This window comes from Drosophila eugracilis, unplaced genomic scaffold (assembly GCF_018153835.1).
Source record: "Drosophila eugracilis isolate 14026-0451.02 unplaced genomic scaffold, ASM1815383v1 contig_2147, whole genome shotgun sequence".
Lineage (NCBI taxonomy): Eukaryota > Metazoa > Arthropoda > Insecta > Diptera > Drosophilidae > Drosophila > Drosophila eugracilis.
The window spans coordinates 804,166-827,039 of record NW_024573030.1 but is presented as its reverse complement, the minus strand read 5'-3'; the positions used below and the strand labels follow the sequence as shown (position 1 = coordinate 827,039).

The following is a 22,874-nucleotide window of genomic DNA, read 5'->3' as shown; positions in this document are numbered from 1 at the left end:
CAAGAAGTTGCGTAATGAGCAGTTGAGGCAACTTCATAGGCAGGGCAAGAAAAGGTTGAACTTAATTTATAAATATGATCTTTTAACTACAACTTTTCATCTACTTTCTGTCAGTGTACAGGACGTAAAGAGGAAAAAAGCAGGAGGACTATCAAAAGACTTAGACGAAAAACCCGTGTCCAATAAGGTCCGATTAAAAATGAATGCTAATCGCATTAGGACAATAAGGCGATGATGCAATAACCATGTAGCAAGTGCACTTCTGGATCAGACCTAGGGGATATATATTAGGATATATATATACGAGTATATGAAGAGGGGTTGGCAGATTACAAACTGCCAATCCACTTGCCACATGGCTTGCTCATTGTCCCGAGGGTTGCCCAAGCTGTTTCCCTTTTTGTGCTACTTTTTGTTTTACTTTTTTTCTTTTTTGTTCCACCATATCGTATCCATTGTCCCGAACACGTTTTTGGGTGTGAAACCTAATCCGCTTAGAGAACAAGTGAGCGATGAGTTGAGGGACAATGAACGATCCCGAAAACCGATCATGACGGATGACGACGACGACGACGATGACGAAGGCAGAATGCGACGAAGACAGAACTTTATTAAATGATAATTATAGCCGAGGAATGTACTAGGAAATAAACATGTATCAAAATAAATCGCCAATATCTTCAGTATCCTCGCTGGTCTCGTCCGTAACACTCATTTCCATATCGCCGAAATCCTCGACAATGACCCGGGGATCCGCAAAGAAGATTGCCTCCCAATCGGCGAAGATATTCTGGTTCATCTCGAGGGTCTTTCGTCTCACCTCTTCCTCGAAATCGCAGTGATCGGGACCGATATCCTGTGGGGCATTGTGCATGTTGATGCGGTAAATGATTTTCAAATTCAAAAACAAAAATGCCTAAAAATTTGTAAAATTAAAAATTTCGATCGTTCCGTTGGGTTATGTAAAATATCGGAGAACTTTAGACTGAAAGGGTTCTTGGTATGAGAAGGTTTTGTCAAAGGCAACTTGATGTGTTTTTATAGGCATTTTTTTTTAGATTTCTTAACTTTTTTTATAAGTATATAAATTCTGGGGAAAGTTAGTACTAAAAACCTCTTAACTTAACCTGCAGTTGCCTCAAATTCTAGATTTTTAATCACATCTTTGATTTCTGGTCGCCCTATTTGAATATATATCTACATATATCGGTCGTCGACATATCCGATTATCGGAAACGGAAGAGGCCAATTCAAACAGAGCCGTGCCTGGTTTTTCGTTTCTGGTTCCATGGATTCCTTGGTTCCTGGTTTTCATGGATTTCCGGCTGCAATATATGTGTGTGTGTGTGAGGTTTGGCTGTGTTGCCAAAGCAAATATCAGTCCGATGTGCAACTGCGTCTTACATAATCACCCGGCGGCGCACGTCGGCCTTTGTTTCGCCCTTGTTGGTTTTATGGCCGTTGCGCGGGACACAAAGGAAAAGCCGACGAAACCAAACCCTGAAAAGTCCCTCAAAAAAAGAAAGAAACTAAAACCGTAGACAAAGCGTCGAAGAAATTCGCTAGAAAATGCCACGCGGTAATGACAAATATTGACATTTCCTTTCCAAGGGAGGGGAGGGGAGGTGAGGAAACACTACGTTCTACCCGGATCTCCAAACGCGAAACCTTAAACCGAAATTCCAAAATAAAGGCCACCACGCTTTCATCGATAAATAGCGCAGCAAACTCTCCGCCTAGATTAGCGGTTGGAAATTGGATGGCAAACGTAACCATCAGGTTTCTATGGTCACAAAAGCGATCGGATTACGTTCACACGGCGGTTCTTTTTCCACATTTTATGCGGCGCAGATCTCTCTCTATGTTTCTATAGTTTCCCCCGAAACTTAGGAACTTCTTCCTCCCATTCTTGGTCAAATTGGTTAGATAGTTAAACGAAACTATGCTGGTACTTCTTTCCACTTCCACTTAACAGCAATAAAGTAAACAATTTGCTATCATTTAGTCAAAACTGACCAATTAATTGACCACATAGCTAGTTAAGCAGCAAATGAGGATTTTTGATATTTCTGGGAATATTTTTTTTTAATGAGAAGTTAAAAGAAATTAAAAAGAAAGAAACGTTTTTAACAAATTTTGTTTGATTAAAAAATTCCGTAAATAGAAAAAAGATTTTCCCGAATCCTTTTCAAATAAAGCCATAACTTTGATGGAAGAAAATTCCAGAGCGTTGTTGATCTCATGCCACATAAACTTCAACTTTGAGAGGTGGGCATTGTCCTGCCCCCTTAAGGGAAGGGGAAGCTAACCTGGCCCATCGACCACAACAAAGCATCCTTTCGAGATGACCAGACCAAGCGACGCCTTATCTAACCAAAAGGTAATAATTATGACTAACAAAAAAAAAAGCCCAGCCGCAGACACTGTTTATATACCCTGTAATGGGTTAATGGGAATGAAAGGTATATTGGCAGTTAAGAATATTAGAAAGAATGGAAAGCAACTTCTGGAAATAAACATCATTTTCCATGGCAATTAATCCATGAAAAAACCTAAAAATTTGTTTAAAAAATTGCTTAAAAAAGAGGTATTAATAAAAAAAAAGCAAACCCTGAGCATCCTGAAGTTGGAATTTCGCACGTCCTTTGGCCAATTTCTTTTTTTGTGAGATGAAGCAGGCTCAGTAATGCGTTAAATGGCAACGCATTGTCCACACATTCCTCGCCCAGGCGAGAAGCCCTAAATTTGCCCAGCTCCCGGAAATGTTGGCATGGGAATGGGAATTATTTTGTTACATTTTTTTTTTTTATACCTCATGTTCGCATACCGCCTATAGCCATATCATATATATATATATATATAGAGAAGTAGATATATATAGCTTCAAAGTAACATTGTTGGACCGCAGGACATGCAGACATACTTTGTGTTTGACCACATGGCATAATGAGTGTGCGCTCGGCAAAAGGACAAAGGAGCCGAAGTAAGGGAAGAAGGACTCAGGTGGATTTTCCGCCAGGCGGCGGTGCGGGTGTGTTTGGCAGGATGTCTGTGGTCAGGACACACACGGCGGGCGATTGCCTCTTGTAGGTGTAAAATTCGAATGTTATTACCTTACTTTTAGCACTCACTGTACTGAGAGAAATAATGAGGCAATTGGGAATACCTCTGGCTGAGTAATTGCCTAGTGCTGCCCAGTTTTTTGATTGATAGCAGAGAATCTGATTGAGAGGTTGATTGTTGGTCTTAGTAAAAGAAGGTTCTTTGAATACAGTCGTTAAAACTAATCCTTAAAGTTAAAGAAAATATAGGTAAACCATTTTGTTTAGGGCAAAGCCAAACTAAACTGGACAGAGGATATGTGGATGGATGAGGAGCACGCGACATGGCAGCCGAGAAATAAAAAACCAGGACATTGTGAATGGGGGAATGGGGGGCCCCGACCCAATGGGTCTTTTGTTTTGTCTTTGTTTGGTTTTTGTTTGTATGTCGTCGTTTGTTTGGTCCTTTGGTGGCGTCTCGAATGTCCTGTACTCACATTGCAAACGCGGCAAACAAAAACACAGAATAAAACGAAACCTAACGAAAGGAAAGTCTGTCTGGATTAGTGGACATATCCGGGGTCCTTATTTGCCCTCGAAAGTTAATTAAGGGTTTCACAATCTATGCGGAAAATGTCAACGCAACGAGGGAAAGTGAAATTGGGTCTGCACGTCGACCAACCATCCGCCCGCCCTCCTGCCTGCCCGTGCATTGAACCGCAAATGAGTTTGAGTTTTCCCAACTTCAGAGAGACTCGCTCTTTCCAGACTCACCTATACAGTACATAGATATATGTATGTAGGTTTGTCCACCACCCGCGGCGATGGGATCATAATTAGCTGCGGCCGACGCTAATTGTCCTTGCCACACCTCCCTTTTTTTTTTGCCATTGTTCACGAAAATTTTCGGGGTTTCGAATTCGGTGCTCCTGGCTTTTAGCCTAGCCTGTTTTGAATGCACAATTTCGGTGGATTAGGCGGGCGTCATTTTTGGCTCAGATTGACTGACGCCAGGTGATTGTAGAAGCCATTTCCATGAAGATTAGGAGGGCGAGGGCAATCACAGAGGTGATTGTTTGTCCAAATTCATGAATCTTAATATGGAATTTGATTGAATTTTTATTTACTTATATTTAATATTTATTTTATTTCTTAAAAACACTACAATAATAAATATTTTTGTATTTTTCAATGCATAAAATTCAATCTTAAAAAATGATCAATTTTTGTTACTTTTTTCCTGGAAAAATTGCTGTAAAATTCTCAAAAATGGGTTTCTTGGAAAAGGAAATACATTTTTGTAAATGTTTTTTGACACTGAAAAATGCTGCTTACCAGATATTTTAAATTTGGAAAAAAAAAAATTTTTCAAAAAATTCAAAATTTTGTAAGGGGTACCCCTATCAAAAAATGCAAAATTTTGAAAAAAAAATTTCCCCCAATTTTGAATATTTCTCTGATGCAGTTTGATTGGTTTTTGAATTTAGATCACCAAACTGTAAACTGTAAATCTGACTTCATTTAGTCAAGTTATAAGCCTCTGAATAGGGAAAAGAAAGTGATTTTTGTCGTTTTTCATTTTCGACTTTATAACCCACCCTTTTGCCACCCAACAGAATACTATTTCCCCATCCTCTTTTTTCATTTTCCTTTAACAAAAACTTTTAACTACGCAAGCGAAGTGCGTTAAATTAAATCAAATCGTTAGAAACGCAACAGGAAATGAGAACTGGTCGCAATTACCATTACCCAATGGATGACCCCGATCTTGTTTATGCTGTCCACTAACTAACCCCCCGGTGGAACTCCTACCTACCCCTTCTTACTCTTTTCATAGGCATTTCCCATAAACACACACACACACACACCCACAAGCAATAATTTTTGGCAATTTAATTGAAAACCGAAAATGGCAAGGCAGAAGGGAGGTGGTCGAAAATGTTTTTAAAACAAAGGGGCGGATGGAAGATGTCACCCCAGAAGTATAGTTTTGGGTCAAGGCAATCGGAAATATCTGGGCACGCGTGCGCAACTGAAATGGACAAATGGTCACAGTCACGCGCCAAGGGCTAAAAGGTCAACAAACAAACAAATAAACAATACCAAAGTCCGAGCAAAATAGAAATGAAATTCTGGTTGGGTGGGGGTTAGGGTGCTGAAAAATAAGGGTCGCCGAGTCTGAAAATCGCAAGGAATCGAGGATTTTTGCGGTTGCTATACGAACGGAAGTTGGGAATTCTATAGAAGGGAGCGGGGGGAGGGAGATGGGTTCAGCTCATTAAAGGTCAACTGTGAAAATATTTCATGTCCATTTATTGTCCTGATGGTTTAATGAGACTATTTTCAGAATGTCAAAGAAAAGGCCTCATCAACTTGTTTTTCTGTGTGTGTTTCCAGGGTCAAGGGTTATTTTTTGGGGGACGAATAGAGAGGGGCCATTTAATGGTATAATAATAACAGAAGGGTTCTATACAGAAACACTCGAAAAAGTTGAGGGGTTTCCATGGACATGGACATGGGTCAGCAATAGATACTCATTAACCCATTTGTGACCAAAAACCTAGGGTTAAAGATAATAGACTCTTGGAAAGACAACAGCAGTGACATTATAAAAAGGAATATATTGTACCTTTGTAAGAAATATCAAAATATGATATATCAGTTAATATAATTTCTGAATGAAAATAAGTACGAAATGAGACTTAAACCAAAAAGAAAAACTTGATCTTAAGATCGATTTTTAAACAATATTAATGATCCTTTGCCAAATTCTACAACATAATCACAAAAAAATCCTTAAAAAATCAATCTGAAACTGAAAACCATTAAATATCCTTTATTTTTCTTCATTTCAGAGCAACTTCATCTTTGATTTGTGCCGTCCAAGTCCTGGCAAATGAACTCATAAGGCGAGACTGCTTAAATATCAATTAATTATTGTGCATCCGTCGTTGGCACCTTGGGCATCTTTTGATTCACATTGTCTGTAAGTGCAACAGAGTATCTTAAGATATATGTATTCGAAACCAGAACTCTTCGGATTCTGTGTGCTTTGTGTGTTCAATTTGACGACCATAATTCATCATTCGGCCCGCTGAATGGCTGTCGTTTCTGTGAACTCTAATGATGCCCGGCTAAAGTTTCTGGCCAAGAGCAGCAGCAGCAGCAGCAGCATCAGCGGCAAGATGGGGAGTGAGTTTCTGCCTTCGGTGCGGACAAAACCTGTCAGAAATTAAACACAGAATGGAGGGAACTCTTCGGATCTAATTGCTTATAGAGTTATTAACCATTTTTTTTCTAATGATTTCGGGCTGTGCGGTTACAGCCGTCATTTGAGAACCATGTTCTTGATGCACCACCAAAAATTCAGGTGTTCATCATAGATTTTCCAGCTATAGAAACGGGCATAACGAGAAAACGAACTCGATATGGGCTTACAAATTGGAACAGAATTGCCGAGATGATCGCTGGAGATTAATTCGAAGACCACCCATCTGAAATCTAACATCCCACCGGGCTGCGTTCTCCTTCTACGTCGATGTCTTCATCAAATCAGGTAGCAGATGATCGGATATCAGGGTCACAGGTCAGGCGAAACCATTTCAAGTGGGTTCGATCAACTCTCGAGCTAAAGCCATTGTTGCTCACTTGTTCCCATAATTGTTAAATAATTGCAGTCTTTCAAAGGGGGGAAGTCGTTTCTTTTTTTTTTTCTTACTCTGACAAAGGAAACTTAGCTCTTAGCTGCAGTTTATTGTTGTTAAACACGATTAGTTTGGGTTTGATGTGTTAATTATAAACATAAATTTGTTCTTTTAATAAGAAAGAGAGTTTTAAAAAATCAAAATTTACGTTATCAAATGTTACCATTTGAGTTGGGATTAAGATAAAATATTATCTATGATCCTATTTATGCTTCCCTTATTCAATCTTTAAATGGGAACAAATTTCACATGACCAGCTTGCAGGTCAAAGGTCTCGCACATTAGCAAATTAAGCATGAAGAACGATTGTCACCACATTTCCCACAGTCAGTTCAGTAGTCCCAGCCGATCAATTCAATATTCATCTGTGAAAAATTCGGAAAATTCATGTGGCCGTGCGGCGGAAAAATGGAAGTAAAATTAACACACAACAAATCGGACGAAACGGTCGAATCGGGTTTGCTGTGCAGTGGTGGGTGGGAAAGCAGTGGGGATGAGATGTGGAGGTGCAGGGCAATAAATAAAGCGCAGCGAAAGTGCGACATCAACGACAAAATAACAATCCTATAAATCACTTATTGGCGATTCGGGTAAGGGAAGGAGGGAGGGTGCTGTATAGCTGCTATATATCTATATAAATATATATATATATATCCCTCTGTATAGGGTGATAAATTGCTCCGTCACACACACACACACACGACACACATAAACAAAACAACAATGATAACTGCAGAATACATCGCATTGGCATCTATGCATCTGTCAGATACGCAATTTCATTTAGTAAATTGCACGGAACGCATTCAAACGTAACTGGGATTTTTTTTTTTTTTTTGGTTTTTGTTTTATTCTTTTTGTTTCCACTTAACCGGGAAAATCGCACAACACCCCCTTCCTTCTCCCGTTTCCTTGGTGGTTAGTGGGCGGTGGGAGGTTAATTTGACAGCGCGCTGTAATTAAAAAAAAAAAAAAACGAAGTTCGAATCGAAACTCAGTCGATGTTGCGCGGGCAACAAGTGGCAATCATCGAAATGTTGCCAGCCGGAAAAGTCGTTCGTCGTCGTCGTCGTTTTCCCCCATCTCCAAGTTTTCCCAAGCAGAGGCAAGCAAGATCGTAAAATGAAATTCCGAAAAATAAGACATTAAACTCCGGTTTCTTCCCGAGGCTAAATGTTGCAAGAGGGCCCGGGCAACATGTTGCTAACATCGAAGGATGTTGCTATTCGTTACAGTTACAACAGAGGAGGAGGGGTATTTCTTAAATTCTTTTTCCTATAAGCCACAGCTAAACCTCTTCTTGATAATAAACATTTTCGTAATATACGTTAAAGTTCGTTGAAATAGCATTTTGTGCCCCCGAATAAGGTAGTTACATTTTTAATGGCCTGTTCTAGAGGCTTCTTGACAAACCCCCTACGAAAGGTTGGGCAACAAAAAATGTGTCAAAAACTTAACACCAGTCGCTCGTAAAAGTGACGAAATGGGGCTTAAGTGCCGCCGCCCAGTTACTCTCCGCCCCATCGCCATTTGACCTTGCTTGACATACGAGAAGAAAAAAAAAGTTGAGTTCTTCGCCGTCTAACGGTAGCTGCAAGGTCTCTCCACTGGAATTATAGTTTGGGAATTATATTTATAAATAATATAAATATGAAGAAAAAGTTTATGATTTCAACTTTATGTTATACTCACTTAATAATGAATAAGTAGATGTTAAGATCTTTTGAAAACAAACTGTGCCTCCATATATGCCTCGTATCTCTACTTCTCTCGCTCGCCCACTCCGCAACATATCCCCATCTGCCGCTGGCAACACTCGGCGTTGCCACATCAGCGTGCGCAACAAACTCAATTTGTGGTATTTGGCTGGCGTTCCGATGGCGACGCTTTCAGTTACGTTTCGACGGCCAACGCGTCGAGTGCTCTTCTTTGCTCACGAAAGAGAAACACAAAACTGGCGATAGCGAACAACAAATAATAGCTGGCTACTAGCTTATCGTTCTCTCGCGGCTCTCTTCACTGTTTGTGTGTTGTCTGTGTTAGCGGTTATGGCGCGTCGTGTGCGTGTGTGTTAGTGTGCCAGTTAAACAATGAGAAATTGGTAATAATAAATAAATATTTATAACAAAAACACATAACTTGGCCAAACTATAACTAAAAGCATCTCTCCGAGACAGCGCTCCCTAAAAACCAAAAATAAACTGGCGGCATTCTTGGATGGTTTTTTTTTTCTAAATTTTTTTTTTAGCGTGTGACAAAAAAAGTATCACTCTCTCGTTCACACGCACTCTCTGTTGTTGCTGTTAATGTTTTTTTTTTGTTTAAGATTCCAATGAGTCACGTGCAAAAGTTAGTTTATTTTCAATAAACCAAAAAAAAAAGAAATATAAAAAACTCCATGAAAAACCCTTTGAAAACTCCATACAAAAATCGAGTTGGAAAAGTGCATATAACGTTTATGGAAAAAAAAGAACAAAAAACAACAAACACCTGAAAACAAGAAAAATAAAACTGAAAACTGGTTTTGGGCCCGCTTCGCTGCCAGCTTTGTGGTTGTTGCTGCTGCCAACCAACAGTGGGCACTGGAAATTGACTCACACTATGCAGCTGGAAAATATTAAAATGAAAAACATAACTAAATGAAAAACAGAAAGTAGAAAAGGGATCCTCGAATTTTACAGTCAATTTCATGTTACCTTTTTGTCTAGGCCAAAATCTCCTTTAAGCTAAAGTTAACTTTGTTGGCTGCGGCGGCGGCTTCTCACAAAAGTTATAACATGATTAAAAATATTTGTTTAAACTGTGTTAAACAAGCCAGTAAAAAGTTGCCAACTGCATTTCTTTGACTTAAAAAAAGTTTTTAAGCCTTAATTCTGGCAGTTTTCCAAAGTAAAGTTTTCAAAATGTGACAAGTCGTCGGCTGTAAAGTTAATGGCTTAATTCAATTTTCCGTAACGTAACGTATTACGTAAGAACAAGGAAGCTCTCTTAAATTAGAACTAATTCGATTCAAAATCAAACAATTTAGCAGTTTTAAATATTTGAAATTAAAATCAAAATTCTTCGAACTTTCTCATTCCCAAAACCAATCTCAACAAATCAACTGCAAATGGGAGGAAAACTCTTGAAAATGTAATTAAAAATTGTTGGGCCCCCACGTCGAAAGTCAAAATCAAATCATTTGACATCAGCATTAATAATTCACGAATTTCAAGTGGAAAACTTTGAAACTTTTATGCAACTTGAACAGATTCCCAAAAATTCTCCCGCTATTTGGCTCCCCCGTCACCCCTTTTAGCCCCCCCTGCTTTTAGCACAAGAGTTTCCCATTATAATTAGCGTTTTTGAAACTTTATGAATATTTTAAGACCTGCTTTCGTAGTACTCTGTTTTGGGATGTCTCAATTTGCCAAAAGCAAGCTGGCTGTTGGCCTGTTCTAAACACCAAAAAAAAATTCTCAAGAATATTTCGCGTGCCGCAGACACATGGTTTTTCTATAGAAAAAAAGTCAAGGCCTGCCTTAAATATCGATTACCCCAGTAACTGTAATAACCGTAAGCCAAATGAGGGGGCTGGGTGGGCGCTGGGAGAAGTCCCGCTAAAGGAAAGTGGGCGGGATTAGTGGCAAGACATGTTGTTGGCGAAGAAGCAGCTACAGATTTGAGGGTTTTGTTTTGGATTTTTTGATAATGAAATTGTTGCTAAAGCTAATGATCTAGAAAGGCTAATGTCAGGAACATAACTTCTTTATAGTTTAGAAAAGCTACTTCCACTTTTGTTAACTTAAAATCCGCTGGAAGTTACATGATTATTTTTATCAAAATGCTTCTTTACCTTAGGTATTAGTCATGATTTAAGAGTCACGTTCTGCCAGTGATAAGGTTAGAAAAGAAATACTTATTTCATCATTACGTTAAAAAGAAATATTAATAAAAAATATATTATAGTTACATTTAAGAAACCTTAAGATATAGAATGTCTTAGTCAACATCACAAAAAAGACCTTTAAAAATGCTTATCCCAAAAAAACCTAAAGTTTCCCCTTTAACCAGTGCCAACTGTACTTTAGAACTTGTTGCAATCCAAGGACATAAAGCATAGGTGCACGTTTAGTGTCTGACAGAGACAGAGAGAGAGAGAGAGGGAGCATGAAACACAAAGAGAGATAGCTTGAGTCACGATTAATCAGAGAGTCGAAAGCAAATAAGTTGGTAGCGATAAGAAAAATATATATTCCACTCTTTAGCCCAAAAGATAACAATCTGCGGGAGAATATACATTTTTTTGGTTTGAACATTTTTACTAGGTAGAAGAATTGTATTTAAGAATTCAGAGAGGACCTCTTTGTATTTAAAAATGAAAACCCCCCCATCCGTAGTGCGCGCAGCACCCCCTGTAATATTTCCCGCTCTACGTGTTTCGACTGCTCAAAAGGCCCGCAATTTCCGTTACAAAAAACTGGCCAACATGTGCGAAGTCAGCGGCGCAGCAGGTTTTTTTCTCTCTTATGTATTATTTTTTTTTCCTGTTTTTTAACTTGGGTGCCGCCGCCAACTTTAGAATGCAAAAGAGTCATGCCGCCGCCGCCTGCCACACACTATTGCTGTAGCAGTCGCACTGGTAAAAAGCATTCGGCATCTGCCTCTTCTTCGCGCCCATAAATGCCAACATTTGCCATTTGAATCAGAAATGCTAAAGTTATGACAAATATCAAATCCAGATGAACTTCTACAGCGAGAAGTGGCCAAGATGGCTTTAAGCGGCAATAAACAAAAATGCCAAAGTTATTTGGAAAGTTAATAAAAAAAAAACTTGGGAAGAAATAATAATCAAAAGCCAGACATTTTCACTAATAAAAAAGCGTATTAAACATTATCTTAGAAACATTATCTTGAAGAAGCTCGAAGAAGCTTTGAAAGATGAGCAACTCTCTTAGGTCACTCTTTAACTTTAACATCTAAACACAAATTAAAGTTAATACAAATCTAAACCTAACTAATTCACTTTTCTACCATATTTCTTTTCCAGATTCACGCACCTAAAACAGCAAGAAAAACTCCAAAAGACAAAGAAGTGTTAATCAAAAAAACAAAAAATATAAACTGCAAATTTTTTAAACATTTTTTTTCGTGTGCAACCGTAAACAAACCAAAGAAGTTAAAAAGAGAGGGATAGCGAGAAAGAGCAATCAATTTGCAAGCAGGGGAAACTACTACTAATACTGCAAAAACCAAATCCAAAAAAAAAAACAACAACAAGAAAAAACAGCGATAAAAAATGGGTGAACTGCGAAAATCGCTGCCGCTGAATACAGTCGGCGTCTTTTTGGCGCTGCTCCTCTGCAGCTGCTCTTTAATAGGTGAGTAACGGGAAGAAAACTAGAAGAAGGCTCCTCTTTAGTCGAAGAAATGCTTTTCTTTTTTTGGCATTATAATTAGAAATGGGAAGCCAAGGCACAAATTGCATTGAAAGTTGCAAATTTATGGCTTTTCGATGGGGCATATGTCTGAGAAACTTTGAAATTTTGTTTATCACACAAAGTCTTTGTGTACTTCTTTGAGGAAAACTGAAAGGAAGTGGTTAAGAGATGTTCTAAAATTGTCTTAAATGCAAAATTAGCAAGATCTAAACTGATAAAGAGGCCTAAAAAACCCTACATTTCCATTCATATAACCTTTATGATGCCCTAATTTTCCACTTGGCTCTTAATTATCATTCTGAAAATTGACAAATCATTAGCTTTACTCGTCTGGTACTGTTGTAACCTAAGTACTATATCAGTCCTATCACGATTATGACTCCAATGAGATCTTCCAACTTAGCTGAAATCCGCTTATCAGTCAGACAGGGTCATATCATATTTTTCTCAGGTTTCTTCTTTCTTTCTTTCTTCTGATCCCACCACAAAAACTGGGCAGACAAATTACTTTACCTGAGCACTTGCACTTGGTTACCTGATGACGACCATGGGCGACCCTGAAACACTAGGTAAATAGAGACCTCAGAAAGGAAATAAAACAACATCTTAGGAAAAACTAAAATCATCTTTTTTTCCTTATCGCCGCAATCTCCCGAAACTCTAGAGTCAATATTTGTTTTACCTCAAAACAGACTATATACCGTAGCTCTGCTCAAATATCGTAAATTTTTCAGTATACATGATAGACTTACTAAGGTATATATATGTATATATATCTAAGATTCCGGCACCTGACTTTGAGGTAATAAAATTTGAGCAAACATTTTGCCTAGACAACTTGAAAATATTGCGCAAGACTAGGCTTGTTAAGTAAGAGATTTGGTAGCTATCTGAGAATATTTCTAGAACTTTTCTGGCTAGCTAATATCCACAAAAAAAGATTCCAATCTATAATCAACTATCTTGATATTAAGTTTCTTAGAAATAATCACTTGATTATGCCAAAAATCTAAACAAAAAATGATTCTTAATTAATGGCTAAATAATAGGCTAGAAATTAAGAACAAAGAACCGCTTACTGAAACTAGCTTTTGGCCCATAAAACCAGATTAGCAACAAATTGCAAGATATATCTTCTTGCTGGATACATAATTCAGGAAGTTTATAGGCTGGCAGAAGACTTCTTGGCTTAACTGTTAAGTCGAGAAGAGACCAAAGACGACTTCTCTCCCAGCAATTACCGCATCCGGTTTTGGACCACAAAAGCGCTGGTCAGACGATCCCAAAGGCAAGGTTCTAAAACCGCAGAAAGTCGAATTTAATTAACGTAATTTCTTCTTTTCTTCCCGTCAGAAAAATCTCTTAAATTTTCTTCTTCCACTATTTAGAAAGGAAATCAAAATACAAATTGGTTAAGTCATTGCTAGATGACTCATCGGATTAACTGATCATATTTCGGTTAGTTGGAAATAAGTATTTTCCCTGAGTAAGAAAGAAAGTGAGAAAAGCAGCCCCTTTCTTCCTCGTACCGCCTTTGTTGTGGTCAGTTTGTGCTCTAATTTTCGAGTAGTAAACTTAAAACTTTTTATGTTGTTGACTGGCGCGCTTTTCTTTTTTTGTTTGCCGCGCTCTAAACGGCAGCTTGTTCTATATATTCTTCGTCTTGTTTTATTTTTTGTTTTTTGTGTGAGAAAAACACTTTGAAGAAAAGCACAGGAGAAAATGTCTTGAGAAAAGCGGTGGGGAGGGGAAGGGGCAGCTAAAGTACAAAAATACAACCAAAAATAAAACAAAAAAAAAAAAGGGTGGACAGTCCTAATTAGCTAAGCCCGAAACTGGCTTAATTGGGTGCCGCTTTCACTTCGGCCATCGCGCCTGGGAAAACTGTCAGTTAGACATAGTCCGAGTAGTTCGTCAAGCCATTAATGGACGATGAGGGCTCCCTAGATGAATGGAAAATGGAAAATCTGAGAGGTCCACAGCGGGGACCAGCAGAATCTTGAGAGCTGAGGCACTCCAGATTTTTCCACTGGGCGGACCACTCTCAAAGAAAGGAAAATAAAGCTGGACTTTTAGGGTAAACCAAAGTTGAGATGTTTTTTAATGGTGAATATATATCTTTAAACCCGTTTGGCAAAGCAAGATTTATATTAGAAGAGTCACGATTAGTATTTCCTATGGAATGCGAATGCCAAATTGCTAAACTTAACAGGTTAGCAGGTGATAAAATATAGCCTTGTGGGGTGTTTCATGGACCTGTTTTTCGATTTCATAAACTTGAATTTTATACAATCTCTCAAGATTCTTAAAGAAATATTAATAAAAATTTAAGGAAATCTTCAAGCACATGTTCATTTACTTTCTTAAATCACTGTGGTGGAACACAAAGAAGTGGAAGCTGAGACTGAGAATTCAGAGAGGAGGGTCTTGAGTTTATAACCCAAGCCCATGAACTCGACTTTATACCTCTCTTCCTCGAACTGAGGACATTCTCAGAATTCTCTGACTCATATCTTTTTGACTTCTTAGTCAGTCTTAGTCTCTCACGCCCAGCAGCATCATCGTTCCATTTGTCCACTTCACCCTCCACCCTCCCGGTTAGTATCCACCTTTCTATCAAGGAGAAAGAGTAGGGGGAGAAACATCAGGTTGCTGCTGCTCAAGTTGTTGCCTGAATGGGACAGCTTATGGTCAAGCGGGCAACTCTTGAGTTCTTTCTTTTCTTGTCTTTTGTGCCACTTGACAAGACAAAGATGGAAGAGAGCGAATATAGCCAGCGGAAAGAGAGAGAGAGGGGTAATGTGGGGAATGGGCAGGAAAAAGGAAATTCCAATTATGTTGCAAAGTCTGGCCGTGCGTAGAAAAGAATTGTTGCCGTTTCTTGTTTATGCGCCTCTCACTTACACACACTGCTGCTGCCTCTTTCTAGCTCTCGTTTTCTTTTTTTTCATGATTTTTCCCTTGTTTTAATTTTAATCCAGTAATGCCCGGAAAGCCTTGCATTTCGCTTTAATTAATAAAACAAAACATTTCGGATGGGACAGAAAAACAAAAGGATTCAAGTGGATTGCAGAAATGATAATGAGCTGTGCCTGGGCTATATCTCTCTTCTATATATATATATCTCTCTGCAGAGATCTTAATGGGTGCTTGATTTTTCAATGCAGCCGTGAACCCAAAAAAGAAAAAAAAGAAAAACTTCACCATAATTAGCAGGCATTGTTGCGGAAAAGCCCGAGTCCAAACCATTTAAATTAACTGCAAATGAGCTGGAAAACCCACGCGAAAACCAGAAGAAAAGTGTGTTCTTGTGACTTCTTCTGTTAACCATTTTTACATCTCTCATAAAATATTCCAAAAAGCAAGCTTAATTATCACAAAAAATGATATGTGAAAATAATAAGCTGAGATAAAAAAGGAAAACATCAAATTAAAAGGGAAAAACGAGAGAATTGAATTAGTGTGAAAAATATGGCAAGACTTTCAGTTGCTTTTACTTGTTATGGAATGCTGTGAGTGAGTGAGTGTGGGTAAGAGAGAGTTAAACCAAAAACAAAAAGCAACAAAAAAAAAAAACGAAGAAAAAGAGAGGGGTTAAGCCCGCATAATCCCAATGAAGCTTAAACAATGAGTCTCAGAGCAAGATAAGATACATTCCTATATATACATAATGTATATAAAACAAAAACGACAGACCGGCAAAGCCCGGCAAACAAAGAATGCACAGAAAATACAAATGAAGGATTGTTGTTAAGCCATCGACCAGCCCTCCGTCCTCCGCCCTCCTCTTGCATTTTTCCATCTTCAAGTATGATGAATGAATTTTAAATTAAAATTCAAGCGAAGCATAAAAAAAATGATTGGGGGCCCAGGTCCACACCACCCGCATTGCGCCCAATCTGGGGGCCTCACGAAAGTTAATTACATTTGACTATAAGTTGAAGGTTTTCATTTTACCAAAAATCAAAAGATTTTCCAAAAACTTGAATTAGTTTTTCTTTCTATTTCACTTCTAAAACTAAAATTTTTATATTTATTTGAATCTATTAATATATTCTAGAAGTGTTTTTCTCTTCATTATTTGCCAATGCCACCATCACCTGAGCGCTCCTGAATTGTTAAAAAGTTGCCAAGAGATCGAGATCTCAAGGCTCAGAAACAGGAAACGACGTCCCGAGACGTGCCAGGCCTAATAACCAGCCCAAAAATTGAGTTATAACCAATTGGCAGGGCAGGCCTTCGATTTGGGGGACACATTCCTTAGGGCCTAAAGGCTGGTGTTCTACTACCTGTTTTCTTTATACACACACCATCCTATCGGAATCGAACCATCTGGGAGGTGCTCAGGTAACCCGATGACGCCCCGTCCATACACAACTAATTGCTAATTGGATTATGTCTTGCTCGAATGAGAAACGTAGGAAAAGTAAGTGGAAGAGGACAAGGAGGAGGAGGGTTATCAGGAAGAATGGGTGAGATGCACATGGTCACATGGGTCACATAGGGAAATAAGGGAAGTGGTGAGGTTGGGTCATTGATATCCGCCTTTGGCCGTAATCCAAACGGTCATCGGTGGCCAGACGAACCTGAGGGTTGTGCCTGCCGCCCTGAATGGAATGTTTTTAATTGACTTGCCCCATTGCAATTGCATAACAATGAGAGAGAGATAGAGAGAGAGACACCACCCCGCCCACGACTCGACGCCCATGTGTGTTTGCCTGCCTGATTGCGGCGTCAATTGTCAATTTTTGTTACCTTCTGTGCCGTCGGTCCGCTCGTCGTCGGGTTCTTCTAATTGGTAATGCAAAGTGCATGGCCAGGTCCCAACTTCTACTGTCCGTTTCTCTGTCTGTCTGTCTGTCCGTTCGTCCGTCCGTCTTGTCCATTTGGGTCCTTTCTTTTATTTCCTCTGCAACTCCCCCGGTAAGCCACACCCTTTATTGTCTCGCTTTTGGCCTTTGTTCTGGTTGCCTGCCCTGGTCGTCGGTCGTTTAATCAATTCGTTTCTATTTCGCATTTTTCAAGTGTACTGTCCGTTTAAGGTGGGATAGCTGTCCGTTTAAGAGAGAGAGAGGACAACTCTGGTTGTGATTTTTAAGGCTGGTGAAGGAAAACTATATTTATATAGGAAAATATTTCCTGGGAACCTGGATTGCTGTATGAATGTGAATTTTGCCACAACTTCTAATTGGCAAGTGGCCTGGCCTAGCCCACTGTACTTGATTTTTAGTTCTGGTCTGGGGATCAAATTGTCTTTTTTTTTTTTGTTTGGTTTTTTGCCACGGAGTCGTGCTCCACTTTGCATACCCTTGATCCTCGCCATACCCCGCTTTGCCGCCCGACTCATTAAATTTCCCACACTGCAAATTGAGTGACTTCCACTCCCACGAACATCACCCCGTCGTGCACCTTGCGCCCTTGGCAGCCGCCAGCCTCTCATCGTCCTCCCAAAACTGAATCCCAATCCCAAACCCAATCTCATCCAATCCTCCGCCTTCACCTTCTCCTCCTGCTCCATCCGCAGCACTTATCTTGCCCTGCCGCTTTGTTTTTTGTTTTTTTCCCACCATTAAGCCTCAACTATCAGCGGCAGCTCATCAAGATGTGCACAAAACAACGAAAAGCGGCAAAAAGTGCAAGCATAAGGCAATTCCCCTTGGTTTCCCCTTTTTGCCCCCCTCTTTTACCCCCCTTTTGCTCCCCTTTTAGCACACCGCCACTTTCCGCTGCTTTTGGCAATTTTCAGCATTTAACCAAATAAACCTCTGCCATCAGCACTGTCTGCTCTCTGCCCTCTGATTGCACTGCGCAAAATGGTTAGCAGTTTTGGAAATTATTTAGAAAAATTGGAAACCTCTTTGATAACCCTAAAAGAATCTTTTGTATTTCCATCAAAAGTGATCAAAGTTTTATTTTAAATCATAAAATTGATCATAAATTCTACAAATTTTCTTCTCTGTGTCCTTCAATTTTTCTCAGCCATTGCCTTTGCTGCTCCTCACTGACATTCATATGATGTGCTCAGTGGCTCCCCGCGTCATTATCAACGTTTACCCCATACGCCCCTGCTGCACTTCCTCTTGAAAGCCCCCCTCGCATCTAGCACCCCTCCTTTTCCCTTCGCCAGCCATGTTCCGCTGTCGGTTTTTCTTGTTTCCTCTTCGCTTGCCCCTTAAAATGGGTTGCTGCAAGTTGCAATGAAACAGAAATGGGATTGGGTTTGGGATTGGAAAAGGTACTCAAACTAACCTGTTCTTATTCTGGCAACATTGCATAGCCATCTTCAGTCTAAATTGGATTCTCCAGTCTAACCAGATCAGTGAAAACTATATGGTAATTAAAAGGAAACTAATCCTTAAGGATTCTCTTTGATGGGAAGCAGAGCTACTCTTAGATCGAAAGTAGTCATAAATTATATAGAAGAAACTGGGGCAAAACAGTTTTGGCAAATAGAAAATTAACTATATATATAGGGAATACGGTATTATGGGGAAAAGTTATCAAAGAGTTTGTTGATAAACTAGTTCCGCGACTTGAAAATAACTAGTTCGTTGGAACTTGGCGCTTTGACTGACTGGGAAACCTCCTTCTCTTTGATAAACCCCATTTTCCACTACTGCCTGTCTTGCCTGCCTGCCCTCCTTGTTGAAACCTCTCGACTGAGCCGTGTGCCGGCTTCATTCTCATCATTATCCCATTCCCAAAGTTACGAAAACTTTTTAGCCGACGCCAAGTTGGCTGGGAACCATGAGAAAACCCCTTTTATGGTGAAGAGTCGTCGGCCCCCCCTTTTTATCCAGTTTTTCTTCTTTTTTTTTTGTTTTTGTTTTTGTTTTTTGCACTGGGCATAGTTTAGCGTAAATTTTCATAATTTTATGGCAATTTTTCACATGCGCATTCGCAATGCAGGGCAAACAAAAGAAGCGATGAAAACGACCAAAATAGCAACAATCAACTGCCTTCGACGACCGACCGACCGACCCCCCTTATCCCTTTTCCCTTTTTTTCGGCGCCCTTCTTTGTGTTTGCATTTTAGTCATGAACTTTTAAGCATTTGTCATGCATAATTTGAGCAGCAAATGTATTGGAAAGAATTTTAAATTGATTGTTATCGTTGTGCTGTGTTGTCCAGGAAGGATGGGATAATGCACCCTCGGACTTGGACTTGGATTCTCCTCGGACATTAGTCAGTTTGTCGGGAATACAAAATTCAGAGTGAAGCATTCCGTGTCCAGAACTTATAAACCCTCACCCTGTAGGGGCAAACAGCTTTGTCAATAATTAGCTTAACCCATTAATAACCCAAGAATGTTGCAGCAGCAGCACAGCCAGACGAGTGGGAAACTGAGTCAGCAAACTTAGCCAGATATCGCTAACGGGGATTATATGAATGTTGGAGGAATGGCGGACGGGGGACGAGCGGACGGGTTTATCCAGTGGACAGCCAAGATTAATGATGGCCTTTACCTTTCCCTACCAACAGAATGGAGATGGAGAGAAAGCGATGCTGGGTGATTTGATGTCTGCTAAAAGTAAAAGTTCATTCACATTGCTTTGTTGCAGTTGAAAGTTCTTCTTCGCCTTATTCATCCTCATCCTTTCTATACCCTTTGAATCTCGGGCTTTTATCATTTTTGTTAACCAAAAAAAGAAAGAAAGGAGGAAGAACACTTTGCTAGTGATTCACCTTTTGTCCTTTTGTTGGCCAACTTTAAAATAAAAAGGAATGCAGTTTTTTAGTGCAGACATTGAAAGCTTAGAAAAATGTGAAAAATATTTCAGATTCCCTGAACTCAAATTCGAAAACTGATATCTAGAATATTTCGCTGATATAGAGCCAACTAATCCAGGGTATCTGTAGTCTCGTCTTCTTTACCTCAGAGATTCCTGGGCGTTCACATAACTCGCTGAGTTTTATCTGTCGACTTGCAGAGGCCGCCCAGTCTTGGGTTTCCCACTTTCCGGTGAAAACGCTGCCAATGTCTGTCGTCACTTTTGGACTTTATGTTTTAAGCTCTGCAGCAAATTCTGAGTAAAGCGCATAAAGCACTCTTTTTACACACATACATACATACACACACACACACACACACACACACACACACACACAGAGAAACGACGATGGACTGACTGATGATTAAATTCCTGTGATTCAATTTTCTTCAAGCTGAGCCAGGCATATTTTTTCTTGTTGGATTTTTTATTTTTCTGGTTGTTTATGGTCTTGGGGCCATTAAAACCATCCTCATGTGTGTGTGTTTGTGTGTGTGTGTAGAGACTTTTCCAAATTGTTTTTTGGGTCTGAAAATGCTGCAATCGAATTTGTTTCCGATTGGTTTGATTAATCCCGAAATCGGTAGAAAAAAAAAAGTATACAGTAGGGCTAGCAAAAGAAGTTTTTGTTCGTGGCCAAGTCCTGGTTTTTTGCCTCTGCCAATGAAGCGATCTCTAATTTAAGCTGTCTGATGAGCAAACATTTTTCTCTTGCAGTTGGGAATTATTAATGATTTGAGAATTTTTGTGAATTGGAAAGTTTATGCGGAATTGTTGCTATAAAAAATAGTAAAGGGTGGCCCACGTAGGATTTGCGGTTTTAATTATCAATATTTAACAATTTTCTTTGAGCTTAAACTTAATAATTTCGTAAACCGCAAACCTTGTATTAAATATTTGATAAATTGACAATCACTTTCGAAATGGCAACGTCCGAATTATCGATAGTTCAAAAAGCAAATGCTACATGGGCCACCCAAATCATATCTCTGTGGAAAGACTATTTTCCAGCTTGTTCTTCTACGAGTTTTGGCTATTAGTTCCCCTGATTCCGGATGCAATTGTGCAACTTTGACGGTTGACGGTTGCCGGTTGCCGCCTTTCAATTGCTAATAAACGTAATTGCAGCAGCACAATGCCTCTATAGAGATACCCTTCGATCGGAGTGAAAAGGTGCCTAGGGGGATGTACATAGCCTGCCAGGATATATCATCCAAGTGGCTTCATCTCTTACAATATGACTTCCCCCCCGGCACCCATTTATGGTATTGTGTATTGTTGTGTGTCGTTTGACATTTGATTTCTGACGCGTGCCGATTTAACGACAGCAAAATACTCTCTCTCTGTGTGTGTTTCAGGGCAGCGAGGGGGGAGGCCTTTTTGGTGGGTTAACAACGGGGAGTGCCACATGCCTCTTGTTGGTTATTTTTGTTTTTACGATTGTTTTAATTCTGTTTTGTTGCAAACAAATAGGCGGAAAATTTTAACGTACTGCAGCCCGGCATGCGCCCGGGCCATTTACCACTCCCCCCTTAACCCTCCCCCTGCTCATCGCAGGGAAAAATATTAGATGCGTTGCGCGTGTTGCGGCCTCATTAATTTGTTTCTAGATTTATTAATTATTCAGCTTTTTCTCTTTTTTTTTTTGCGCCATCCGCAGATAGTTTATGGCAGTTACGCGTGCCGAGTGTTCACTGTTTGCTGATTGCCTCTCCCCTGGCGATCGTTTCGGGGAATTTGAATCGTCCAGAGGGTCCTTGGTGGTTGTTGTCCCTCTTCTGGCTTCATTTCGGCCAACTGTTTCAGCATAGCAAAAAGTCGGTCAGGGAAGCCTACAAATATTTGTGTTCCAGGGGAGTTTCTTGTTGGGGAATGAAGACCCTAGAAATGAGATCTCTTTTCTATAGAGAGAGAGTTACTACTCTATTACCATTATAATCGGATAGCTTAACAACTTATGACTATATCCCAAAACATCCCTTCCAACTATAACTTATCTTACCCATCTTAATAACTTCTAGACCATTCATTCTAACGACTTTTAGTGAAAAGATATATATATAGCATAATACCATCCATCCCCTCATTGCTATGTTTCCACCCCATTTGTTTGTTCATTTGCTAAAAATATTTCCTCTACAACATCGGTTATAGCTTGTAGTCAGTCAGTTGGACCAAAAATAGATATGTCTGCTGACAGACCTATGGCTTTTAAGCCATGTTGCAGTTTTATTTGTCAGCCATTAGTGCCGCATTAAGTTTTATATTCCTTGGCAATATTCCTGTATTTATAAACCTCTGATCTAGCTGCAACAAAAAGCCTTTCACTTGCCAACAACTGTCGTTTTTGAGAGCGTTGGGCGTTGGTAAAGAGGGGGCGTGGTTCGAGTCTGTGTGCCTAATGATGTTGAAACGACTTCCTTTGGCGGCTGCTACTGCTGCTGCTGCTGCTGCTGCTGCTGGTGTTGGTGTTTTTTCTGCTGTCAATTTGTCAACACAAGACTCTCGACTTGATGGTCACCTATATTTTTTGTTGTACAAGTATATATATATATATATATATATAGAAGTATGTATAGGTTTTTTTGTACTTGTTATTTGGAGTCCCCTTAGCGGAAGTCGTACAACTGAGCACGACATTTTGCACTCAATGAATCATAAATATTTGCCTGTTTTTTTCCCTTAACCCCCCATCCATTCTCTCTGGCTTTTTTACACTTGAAAGTTTGTTGTTGTTTTTATATATTTTTTTTGATGTATTTAATTGAATTTGTTTTGGGTTTAATGCAACCAGCGAGGCGTGCAATGTTTAAAGTTCTCTGTTCCCGTTGAGAAGAACCAACAGGTGTTTGACTTGTTTTCGGTGCCAGCTGATGCGTGAAAATGGTTGGATGGATAGGCATTCGATATTGGTATGGATATGGCGACAGTCTAAA

At 39.6% G+C, this 22,874-nt stretch overlaps 1 protein-coding gene across 12 annotated transcripts in view; it reads left to right on the top strand.

Annotated features, from left to right (window-relative positions):
• The first annotated feature begins 8,623 nt into the window (after positions 1 to 8,623).
• LOC108103528 (fasciclin-2) overlaps positions 8,624 to 22,874 on the top strand; it is a 69,837-nt gene continuing 55,586 nt past the window's right edge. For 11 of the 12 annotated variants that reach the window (XM_017209043.2, XM_017209042.2, XM_017209041.2 and 8 more), the window contains exons 1-2: positions 8,624 to 8,846; positions 11,775 to 12,105. In XM_017209043.2, the coding sequence (XP_017064532.1) occupies positions 12,024 to 12,105 (82 nt within the window). In that variant the 5' untranslated portion in view covers positions 8,624 to 8,846; positions 11,775 to 12,023. The remainder of the gene's footprint in view (positions 8,847 to 11,774; positions 12,106 to 22,874) is intronic. The other variant, XM_041818088.1, reaches the window with a different exon arrangement.